At 41.5% G+C, this 12535-nt stretch overlaps 1 protein-coding gene across 2 annotated transcripts in view; it reads left to right on the forward strand.

The window, feature by feature from the left end:
• The window catches only part of HLCS (holocarboxylase synthetase), a 240308-nt gene that overhangs the window by 197302 nt on the left and 30471 nt on the right, over positions 1-12535 (forward strand). For both annotated transcript variants that reach the window (XM_074996264.1, XM_074996254.1), the window contains exons 7-8: positions 5333-5400; positions 6331-6491. In XM_074996264.1, coding sequence (XP_074852365.1) covers positions 5333-5400; positions 6331-6491 — 229 coding nt within the window. The remainder of the gene's footprint in view (positions 1-5332; positions 5401-6330; positions 6492-12535) is intronic.

A 12535-nucleotide genomic window follows, 5' to 3' on the forward strand; every position in this document is an offset into this window, starting at 1 on the left:
TTTTGTAAGAAGCTGCAGGAAACTAATATATCTGGAGATTTAAAAGAGACTACTGCTTTAAATGATCACCTTGCATGCTAATACTAACATGGAAAAAGACAGTTTTATGTGGAAGCTGCTTGGATTTCTGCTATAAAAGATAAATTTACTGGTAATTTACTGATCAGCTTCAACATACGCATTAATAACTGGTAGGGTAGAACATCTCTGTCTGTGTCTACACTACCTCCCTACTTCTAAGGGAGGATGGTAAGTAGGATGTTGGGAGTTTATTAATGAAGTGCTGCATATACACCACAGCACTTCATTAATAAACTCCCAACACCCTACTTACCATCCTCCCTTCGAAGTAGGGAGGTAGTGTGGACAAGCCCTCTGTGTTGCAAACACTGCACTAAAGAATCAACAATTTCAGTAGTTTGCACCATGTTGAAATAGAGGGCTCTGCAAAAGTAGCTGGATTAGAGACCTTTTTGTGTAAATTTGCTGTGAAAATAAAAGGTAATCTATTGGAAAATCTAGTGGAATATATTGTTAAAAATGAGCTTTTTTTTATCCTGTAGGAGTTCTTAACTTGAAAACTGTTCTGCTCACTAAGTTGCTTTTGTATTTTCATCAATAAACTTATCATTTTATTAATATATTTTGAGTTTATTTAGAAAAACAAACTGAAAACGTACATAATGTAACAATTTGTAGTGGGGTAAAAATTTCTTTAGTGTGATGTGAATAGCAGAAAGTACACAGGAGAAAACTCTGACTGTATTTTTAGTAAAGATACTAAATAGTTTGAGACACCTTTGCCTTGAGTTTGCATTTCCTGACCTCCGTGGGCTTTAAGCTAGACCCATAAGTAGTTTTAATGTGTTGGGTTTTTTCTTTTTTTTTGTTTTTGTTTGGTTTTTGCAGGGGTGTGTGGGAAATGAATTTTTTAATCTTAATTGCATTGAACGTGTGTGTTCAAACATCCTATTTGCCAGATGAATAATCTATTATTTTATTGTTCAAAAGGGGCAAAAACATCCCTTCTGTTAAATTTGTTGTAGGACTTATGGTTAGCACGCAAAAAATGATGTGCAGAATTCTGCTTTGAAGGGTATTTTTATAACTGTAAGAACTAAGATTTGGAATGGAAGTGTCAGTTGAACTGTCATTTAGAACAGTCTTGTCCAAACTTAAAAAGCATTACAGAAAACTTATTTTCCCAGGGGGACCCAGGGCAGGCATGAATTATAAAATCATAAATGGCATTATGTAGTAACCGCTAAGTATTTCTGTCACCGTGCACTAGGATCCTTGGTTCACTTATGTTTGTTTATGGTCCTAAAGGTTTTTGTAGCTTTTGAAAGTATTTTAAATTCTTTCAAGAGGGAAGTCTTTGTTTTAGTATTCAAACCTATGCCCTCTGAGTATCCATCTCACACTGCCATTACTTAAATTAAGGAGATGGATTGATTACACAGTGGGTTTCAGGCAATAGAATGAAATATGTAAATATATCATATGTCAATATGTACACTGCTGATTGGTGGAATGGATATTATGATCAACAGTTAAACTATAAAAATGGAACAGAGAGTATAGGAAACCTGGATTGAGTGGCATGTCCAGATTTTTTTCAGTTTGACTAAAAATATTATATCTTTTTTTCTAAAAGTGTTTCCAATTTTATGGCATTCTCTGTAAATGAAATCATAGTAACTATAATCAAGCAATGTAAGGGGTGTGTTTTTTAATTCTTTCCTCTCCCTGCCCAGAACAAAGACGTTCAGAGTTAATGGTAGAAGTCTGCCTCTGACCTAGGCCCAGGTATTTCAACATCTGGAATGTAATGTTGCCTTTTGTAATACCTCTGCAATACTGTAACACAGCAGGGTGCATTAATGAGACTTTCAGCTTTAAACCCACAACATCCATGAAATTTATAGTTGTCAGGCACTTAACATTATTTAAATGTAGTTTGGTGGTTTCAGTTGCCGTCTTATTTTATGTTGCTACATAAAGAAAAACCACTGTAGTGGTTAGCCATAGAGACTGATGGTCCTTTGGTCCTGATATTATTATGAATCATTTCAGTCTTGTTTACTACTCTTGACAACATAAACTACAAATTTTGTGAAAAAATATTAATGTGCTACTGTATTGCCATTTAATATTTAATCTGCTTTCAGCACCTGAATTGAGATGTTCACAGTTTATGCAGTAGCACAAAAATTCTGTTGTGGAAAGGAAAATGTGAAATGAAACTGAAGCATTTTTTCCATAATTGTATAAATGCTTTTTCTTTATCTTTACCTATTGAGTGAGTGTGTGTGTGTGTGTGTGTGTAAAATGTTATATATATTTCTGGATTAATCAGCATTGTCTTCTGTCTTAATTCACTGTACAACAACGATATGCCAAAACAGAGAATTTCATGAAAACATAAAATGAAGGAAAAGTGAAATAAAGGAGGAAATCAAAGTATGAGATAATTTCATTTGATCACATTATGCCAATGATGAAACACCTTTTCCTCCGGATATCTAATCAGTCACAAGGGTAATCATTTATTTCTTCAATGGGAACATCAATAACTAGAAAAGAATGTAAATCCACCTACAAGTGCTTCTTTCTAGTTAAGAAAAAAATACAACAGCTTTTCTTTTCCAGAAACAAAACACCCCCACCCAGAAAACTCCAGCAGGATTTATGAAGTTCAGGAGCACTTAATATATTGCCATGGAGCTGTGTGGCAATGTCCCCCGGATTATCTCAGATAGCAGAAATAAATCTGTCTGCCTCCAGATGTCTCAGGCTGGGTATTAGCAACTTCCCAGTGTTGTGTCCCTCCTTATAGAATTTCCTTTTGTCCTAAACAGTACACTGTCACTGTTCTCAAACTCGGTCTTGTTAACTGCTGCCAAACCTTGAACAGCTCCCTGTATATGTTCCTTTAGTCACATCTCTTTGTTTTAGAGATCTGTGTTTCCTTTCAGAAGTAATTTTTTTCCTACCTTAATTTTTTACCCATGTTCTGTAACATGACTATTTATTGTTCGCCTGATATGTAAAGAACCTAGAACAGAGAATTGACAAATGTTTATTTGAGCAAAATTTGTAATCTGTCCAAAGACCCATTTCCAAATTTAATTTAATCTCCTTGTTGGAGTACCATGAATTCAGTTTTGTAATGATTCAAAGAAAAAATAAATAAATAAATCTCTCTGGATCTTGCTGTTAACTCCCAACACAAGGAAATGTGTACTCCAGTATTAAAGATCGGCTGTAGATAGACAGTCGCAGTCACAGTAATTCATAGTGTCCAAGAGAAACAATTATTGAGTTGTATTTCATGTGAAATGGAAGTGGGACTGGCAAAAGGATCTTCTGGCCAATGTTCTTTGAAAATGTTTCATATTGATTCCTGCAATAATGTGAAAAAAATGTTAAATCTTCTTTCAACTGTGGTTCAAGTATTCGTAATTAGTGAGCGTGTTTTATGGTCCAAATCTGTCTTTGGTCCTTAGAATTACCTATGTCCTCTGCCATGTACATTGGACAAACTGGACAGTCTCTACGCCAAAGGATGAATAGACATTAATTCAACATCAGGAATTGGAATACACAGATACCTGTAGGGAAACACTTCAACCTCCCTGGACATTCAATAATGGTTTAAAAGTAGCCATTCTTCTACAAAAGAATTTTACCATAAGATTACAGAGGGAGACATCTGAATTAGAATTCATTTGCAAATTTGACACATTTAAATTAGGCCTTAGTAGAGATCTTAACTATCTTATGCATTACAAGGGAAATTTCCCCTCTTTTGATGTTCTCAGGAATGGGACACATCCCTCTAATTTAATTGGCTTAATCTGCTGGTCCTACTAGTGACAAGCAGCCCCCTCCTCCCACTTTTTTTGCCTCCTTCCTTCCCCTTCCCCGCAAATAAATCCTGGATTCTAAGTCTCAATTCCAGTCAACTGAAGGAGTTTTACCCACGAAAGCTCATGACCTAATAAATTTGTTAGTCTTTAAGGTGCTACAGGACTGTTATTTGTGGAGCTACAGAGTAACATGGCTACCCCGAGACTACTTTTTGATAATTACGTGAGCAATTGCATCATTATGCAGAGATGTTCTGCGACTCCAGGAAATAGTTACTTTCTGTATTTTTGCTCTTTCCTCTCCCTTACCTTGCCATAGCCATTAATAAAATACCCCTTCTGAAGCTGATAGAAGGGCAGGTGAATAGCTGCTTCAGCAGCTGTCTTCCATAACATTCATTCCCAGTAGGCAGCAGAGGGTGCACTTGTACTTACTAGTTCCTGCTGTAGGGCATCACTATCTTGGTTGCAGGAGAACTTTGAAATTCTTGAATCTATTTCCTAAATTCAGAAGAAATCATTTTGATTGCCACTTACTCTTTTCTGATTAGTGTGGCACATGCTGCCTAAGGTGAAACCACTTTTAATTTAAATGAATTCTTCTTTATTTGCATTAAAAGTGAGATTTCCAGGCTGTAAATTATTTTACTGAACTTATCTTATTTAGGCAAACACTTGTAACATCATGTGGATCTTTTATATTTGGTAAATAATTTATCTCTTCCCCAAAACTTGAAATAAAGAAGGATCATAACCCAGTGGAAATATGTTTAATAAAGTTCTTACCGTAAAACGTTTTAAGTTAATGTTGACTCATTTGGTGGTGTTCAAGTGCACTTTCTACATATTCCCAGAGGAAAGTTAGTATTCTTTTAAGTGAAACTATTTTAACAGCAGAGCGCAAGCCTAAAACTAACCAGTGTTCTCTAGAGTTCTCTGAAGGTGTAGATTTATTTACTGTAGTTAAATCATAATTAGTTCTCATGGGATAGTGTATCTTTTAAACTGCTTTATTGCCACCATATTGGTTTTCTAAATAATCAGAAACTGCTGCTGTTATATTCTAGAGTATGAACAAAAATTCACTGTAAGTAGAAACAAATGTCTCAAATTGCTACTTGTCACTTACTGAAGATAGTGACACAAGTTAGAAAAAATAAGCACTTCTCTGAGGAACTATATACATCTGTGTTTTTAAAAGCACCTTAAATGAGCTATGATTGTACCCTTTTTTTTTAACCAAAATTAAAGATTCAGCATTATTTCACTTGATTATTTTTTCCGTTAGCTCATCTTTTTGGATTTTCCATTGCCCTTTCCACCTGATCGTAAATTATAATTGAAAATAAATATATGTTTCTTTTAATTTTATGTAAATACTAGCTGCTATTTGAATATTGATTCTAGAATTTTCGTAAATGCAGCTGTTCTAGTTGACCATCTTTTCTCTTAATTGGCAGGCTGATGTTTGATTTGCCTCAGGAAATGGATTTAATAGCAATTGCAGTTCGACAAACACAGGGGAAGGGTGAGTACGTTTTCTTGCAAGACTAACAGAAAGAAGCTAAATTATTGAATGTATGTAGATAAATTTATAGATGCAGTAAATATATTCTTGGATGCGTCAGAGGGTTGACAACTGGAGGGCAGGTTTTTTCCCCTTTTACTTATTTAAATCCAGCCCAGATTAAAAGTGATCAAAAGTAATTGTCTCATAGTTAATTTTGGTGCCTTACATAGAATGAATTGGTGGTCCAGTTGTAAATTCTAGCGAAAAGTGTTCCAGAGAACCAAACCAGAACCAAAACTCCCATTGATTTCAGTGCAGCAAGTGGGCCGTGAATTGGTATGGAGCAGTGGTTCTCAACCTATGGCCTACAGGCCACATACAAAGGAATCAGCACATAGCAGCGACATCCTCAGGGCCATACAGGTAGCATATATATTGTGTACATGTGGTCCATATAACACAGAATGCTACATATGCATCTTACAGTGGTGCATAGGTTGAAAATCATGGGCATGGGGTCTGTTATGTGGATAGATAGAAGGCTTCAGTCTACATGAACGTCTCCCAAATACTTTTTCATTTAAAAACAGACATAAGTAGTTCATAAAAACATACGATCTATAGGATATTAAAAAAGTTCTGGGAACATGTCATGTGCAACACTACTGATTTCGTTATGAAGGGTCCATAAACCTGAACACACATTAATAAAACAAATACTTTAAAGATATCTATAAAGCTGAATATATTTTTTCTTCGTAATAAGCTGGAACGGTTTTAGAACCTTCCTTCTAGATTTTTACAGGTGGATTTTTTTTTAAGAAACTCATTCTTTTGCTGCTGCTTTCTACATTAACTGGTATGAGCTTTGTAAAATTAAAAGAAAAACCCCAAAACTTCTTGTCTGTCTTGTTTGTTTATTTAGTCTGGTGGACTTTTTTTTTTCAGGCCGTGGTGGAAATGTCTGGCTCAGTCCTGTCGGGTGTGCTCTATCAACTTTGCATATTTCCATTCCTTTGTGTTCCCACCTGGGACAAAGAATTCCTTTTATTCAGCACCTGGTGTCCCTTGCTGTGGTGGAATCAGTGAGATCAATACCTGGATATCAGGTATCAAACTTGAATTTATTTTAATATTCCAATTATTTTCATGTTTCAGTCTTTAATCTCATCTTCATAACTAGGTTGTGTCATTGAAACCATCGAGTAGTGAAACTCAGACTTAGGCTCATGAGCTGCAACTGGATCTTTAAGGTGTCTCTTGTTGCTCTTTGCAGCATGTGACATTAAAATACTGTGATTTAATTGTTAAGCAATCAGGATACTTTTGCTATGCTATTAACCAGTAATAGTTGATAAAATTATAATAGTTGGACAGTTGTTTTGCTGAGAGAATAATACATATTTTTAAAAACTAATTATTTTCCCTGTCGCATTGTTTAAATATGAATATGTAGAATCACAGTAAATGAAACAATGACTTCACAGTACTGTGTCTTTTTGGGGAATGCTGATCCCTAGTTTGGCTCCTGAACCACTGCAGTCTGAATATCACTGCCCGGGAGTCTAGCTGTTTGGTAATACTGGATTGCATAGTTGTTGGCTGAGTAAAAGAATAGAAAGATTTAGCCTTCAGATTTATTTGCATGAGTTTTTAATAGATCTTGTGCTTGCAAAATGATTGCCTTCTATAAATCAGATTGTGTTTAGAAAATTCATTTAATTTATTATCTGATGAGCATTTGAGCCTCAGGCTCCAACAGTGAACTTACCTTTTACTTTGTCTAACTGTTGGATTCATTTGTTTTGGTTTTGGTTATGAGAATATTGAGGAAGAGTGAGAAAAATGAATAAAACTGATCTTTTTTTCATGCATTTCAGTGGCCACTTGGTCCCTGTTAAAGGATTATTTCCAACCCTTGTGGAAGGTTGAAAACTGCTTTCTAAAGCAAAAGTTAAGAATGTTGCTCTCAGGATAGACGTCAAATAACCTGTCTTCAGTGTTCAAATGTAGAACCAATCTTTTTCATCACTTCATACATATCTTTTTTTAATATTACCATATTCTAAAATTTGCTAACTATAAAACCTTGGTATTTTACAGAAGTAGTTAACTAAAGTACGTGTTTCCTGTATTACTCAAAATCAGTGACTTACACACATTTACACTTGACCTTTATTATAGTGGCACGCAGCAGCTTTGTTGTAGTTTAGGTTCTGTCAGCCATTCTGTTAAAATCTCCTACCTCGGCACTTCATAATTTGACTGTAAAAAATTGCTCCAGACTGAAATTTGTAATACAAAATCTTTGGCTATGGAGATCAATATTTTAACTATTGAAAATAAAGGAGAGAGTGGTCAGTTGTTTAAAGTATGAGTCTGAAAGCAAAAACGGAGCTTTTTAGCTTCTGCACCTCTCTCACTGTTGTGGCATATGTAATGGCCAATTTTCAATGAATTTATTGAAAAAAATACTCTATTCAGTAGCAGCAACTTGATTGACGTAATAGATAATATTAACACAGAAGGAATAATTGTGTCTATAACACACAGTTGAGTTTGCTGAGAGAGACACACACATGTATACACCCTAAGAATGAATTAACATATGTTGTTGGAGCTATTAAATTCCATCATGTCAATGATTACTAAAAAAAGAGTAATTACCAAACATGCTTTGAGGGTTTGTCATCTTGAATTCAGGTAGCACTTTAAAGACTGACAAAATAATTTATTATTTCATGAGCTTTCGTGGGGCAGACCCACTTCCTCGGATCTGGAGAGATAACATTTCCAGTACAGCACTGGTGGTTTTATAATACAGAGATCCAAATAAAATGAGATACATAGAACTGAAGGAAGGGGTGCGACATACTAACAGTGAATTGGAGTTCATGCTCAGATTCAAGACATTGACACTTGGACTTAATAGAGATACCAATTTTTTTTTTAAATAATTGGAAGCTACACATCTCCTAGAACTGGAAGGGACCTCAGGAGGTCATCTAGTCCAGTCCTCTGCCCTCTTGGCAGGGCTGAGCGCCATCCCTGACATCTCTAAGTGTCCCAATCCCTAAATGGCCTCCTCAAGGGTTGCGCTCACCACCTTGGGTTTGGTAGGCCAATGCTCAAACCACTGAGCTATCCCTCCCCTCCCAGTCGCATATGACAAAGACAGTTCTTCTTCGAGTGGTCCCCGTGGGTGCTCCACAATAGGTGTCGGGCTCGCCCAGCGCCGCAGATTGGAAATCTTCCAGCAGTTTCTCCTGGATCGCGCATGCGCCGGCGTGCGCCGCCCCCCTGCACGCCCCCGGCCACGTGCACAATCTGGTCCCCGCTAGTTCTTTCTAAACCGCCATTGGCTGCAGATGGAATCCACTCAGGCTAAGGCCAGAGTCAGATTACTTAGTGGTTTTTTTCCACGCGTAATTTGTTGTTTTTCGGTTATTAAACAAAAAAAAAAAAGAAGAGAGAAAGCAAAGACAAAGAGAAGACCAGCAAAAAAAAAAAAAAATAGAAAAAGAGAGGAGCAGAGAAGAACAGAGCGGATGTGAAAGGCCATTAGGCCTCCCGCTGCCGCAGGCTGGTGATCACTCTTTGAGGAGGAAAGGCACGTATTAAGTGCTAAGTACCCTCTTAACAATAAAGGACTCACCACAATGGCCTCTTCAGGTTTTACACAGCGTGAGTCATGCTGTGAAGCTATGCCGGCCTCCGTGGGGCATAGCGAAGGCATCCGACGTCTGCGGGAATTACAGGCTACCCGGCCACGTTCTCACTGTGCTCTGACCCCGCCCCCCAGTGCAGAAATGGAGGGAACTCTCCCTGGCTCGATCCTTGCCGTGCATCTGCAGCGAGCAGGACGAGCGGAGCACACAGCTACCAGCTGCATACTCAGGTGGCGGCACCGTCACAGGCGGCACAGACCCCCGCGGCACCAGCGGTGCAGGGGTGCCAGGCACGGAGCCTGCAGGCACCGGAGGGGGATACCCGCGCAGCACCGCAGCTGACGGTGCCGAGCGCGGTGCTAACAGAGGGGCTGAGATTCCCGGCAGGGGAGGGGGCGGTGCCGGCCACGCAGCAGAGGGGCAAGGCAACATCAAAAACCCGGCACCGCAGTCCATTTCTGGACAGGACTGCGCTGCTGTTAGCACCAAGCCCTCCCCCTGTGATACACATGCTGCACCGAAGGCCTGTCTCTCCACTGGCCCATCAGGGGAAAAAGAAACAAAAAAAAAACAAACTGCCTTCTCCGTTCCTCCAACCAATGTCACCACAGCTTGGGCCACCTTCACCATTTTCTGGGATTGGATCCCCCTGGAGTACTGTCACAAGCCAGTTTCACCTCTATCAGTGTCGCCACGGAGGTCTCGCTCTCCCAGACATCAGGGGTACACACCCCATGAGTGGTCCAGGTCTCCATCTCCAGATCCTTGCCATGCTGCCATGGTCGTCCCTATCAGGCTGGACGCAGACAAACCACAGGCCTGCACCCAGGGGCAGATCCCCACCCCCGGCCGCTCAATACCCCCGTGGGCGCTCCCGATCTGGGACGGAAACACAGTTGTCTCAAGGGGAGTTAAATTTAGAACCCCGAGACTTTCCTTCACAATCCTCCAGCGAGCAAGTGTGTCATCACCCGTGGGAACCCGAGGGTTCAGGGGAGGTTTACCTTAGGGGTTCCTCCTCATCCTCCCCAGACGAGGCCATGGCCCATGGGGATGTCTCTCCCCGGGATGACCTTAAACAGTTTCAGGAGCTGTTTTAAAGGGTGGCTTTCACACATGACATTCAAACGGCAGAGGTGCAGGAGAAACATCACAAACTCCTGAAAAATCTGAGACCCCCGGCTTCATCCAAAATTGCTATTCTGCTGGACGAAGCCATTCTGGAGTCAGCCATTACTATATGGCAGACTCCGGCCTCTGTTCCGCCTACGAATGGGAGAGCGGATAAGAAATACTTCGTCCCAGCAGAGGGCATGAAGTTCCTCTTCAGTCACCCACAACCAAATTCTTTGGTGGTCGGGTCGTCCCAGCAGAGGTCAAAGGCTTCTCAGTACAAATCGGGGGATCAGACAAAGATGCTAAGAAGCTAGAGCTGTTTGGCAGGAAGGTATATTCCTCTCCTATCCTGCTATTGAGAATGGCAAATTGTGGGCACACCTAGCAAACCATAATTTTGATAATTACTCCGGGCTTACTCCCCTCATGGATTCACTCCCAGAAGACAAAAAGCCGGTGTTAAAGGCGATTGTTCAAGAGGGCTACGCAGCATCGCAGGCGGGAGTCCAGATTGCCCTGGACGTGGCGGACACGGCGGCACGTTCAACAGGTACAGCAGTGGTCATGCATAGAGAATCCTGGCCCCAGACGTCGGGTATCTCGAGGGACCTACAGGCGAAGATCGTGGACCTTCCCTTTGATACACAAAAGCTGTTTTTCAGACTCAACCGACTCGGTCCCTCACTCCAGTAAGGACTCGAGAGCTACTCTTAGAAGCTCAGGCATTTATACTCCCCCATACAGGAGAGAAAAATTTTATCCTCAGCAAAGACGCTACGCTTACAACCACAGCGTGCTCAATATCAACGGGGCTAAGGCCACGGGCGCTATCAATAGCGGCAACAGTACAGAACCCCTAGGCAATGTTCTCAACAAAGCCATACGCCCTCGGGTCAGGCCTCAAAGGCAACAAGTTTGATGGGTATGTCGGGGGCTGCACTATCAATACCCTCTCTCAATGCCACTCTCATCTCATGTTCCATCATCGCCTCAGACCGTTCCACTCCAAATGGCAAAAGATCACCACAGACATATGGGTGCTGGAGATCATAGCCACGGTTGCGCGATCCCCTCCCAGTCGCTTCCACCGACGAAGCCTCCCACCAGGCCTCACCTCAGGGGCGCTGCCACGAGGCGAGGCTCAAGCAGAAGGTGACCCATCTTATGTTCACAAGTGCGGTGGAAAGAGTGCCGGGATAATTCCAGGGGAAGGTTTTTATTCACGCTACTTCCTATCGGAGAAGAAAACGGGACACCGGAGGCCCATCTTAGGTCTTCGGGGCCTCAACCGTTACTTGTGCAAGCAATGGTTTCGAATGATCACAGTTGCCTTGATACTCATGGCACTGGACGATGGAGACTGGGTTGCAGCACTCGACTTACGAGATGCTTACTTTCATATAACAATCCACCCGGCACACAGACGCTTCCTCTGCTTCACGGTCGGCCAGGAGCGCTTCCAGCACAGGGTTCTTCCGTTTGGCCTCTCCTCGGCCCCCAGAGTCTTACCAAAACCCTGGCAGTGGTGTCAGCCTACCTGCACAGACAGGGGGTGTTTATTTTTCCCATATCTGGGCGACTGCCTGCTAAAAGGGACCTCGAAGGCAGAGGTCTCACGCATGATACGCGTCACAGCGGACACGTTTCTTCGCTGGGCCTAGTCATCAACCTCGCAAAGTCAAAGTCCGAACCCAAACAACATATAGAGTTCATAGGGGCACGCATAAACTCTATCACAGCAAGGGTGTACCTACCCGACGCCCACTTCCGCGCAATCAGTTTGCTGGTGCAAGTCATTACATACAGCCCCATGGTGCCGATCTTACCGTGCCTACAGCTGCTGGGCCATATGGCGGCAGCGACGTTTGTGGTACAGAATGCCAGGTTGCACATGTCAAGCCCGTAGCATTGGCTGGCAAGCGTTTACAAACCGGCATCCCACACTGTCCACAGGGTGGTGTTGCCCACAACAGAGGTGCGCAGATCCCTGGTGTGGTGGGAAAACCCCAAGAATCTGCTAGTGGGGGTGCCTTTTCACCAACCACAAATTTCTATTTTTCTTACTACCGACGCCTCCCACATGGGATGGGGAGCGCACATCGGCGACAAGGTAATGCAAGGGCTGTGGTCCCCTGCGGAACAGACACTGCACATATCCATTCTGGAGCTCAGAGCAGTGTTCAACGCCTGCAAACATTTTTGAGATTACCTGCATGGCAAAGTAGTCGGGATTCAATACCGACAATACCTCCACTATGGTCTACATCAATCGATAAGGAGGAGCACGATCCCGTGCCCTATGTGCAGAAGCACTCCGGTTGTGGAATCGGTGCATCGCCAACAACATAACGTTGAAAGCCTCGTACTTG

Source organism: Carettochelys insculpta, chromosome 1 (genome assembly GCF_033958435.1).
Source record: "Carettochelys insculpta isolate YL-2023 chromosome 1, ASM3395843v1, whole genome shotgun sequence".
In the NCBI taxonomy this organism is placed as follows: Eukaryota; Metazoa; Chordata; order Testudines; family Carettochelyidae; genus Carettochelys; species Carettochelys insculpta.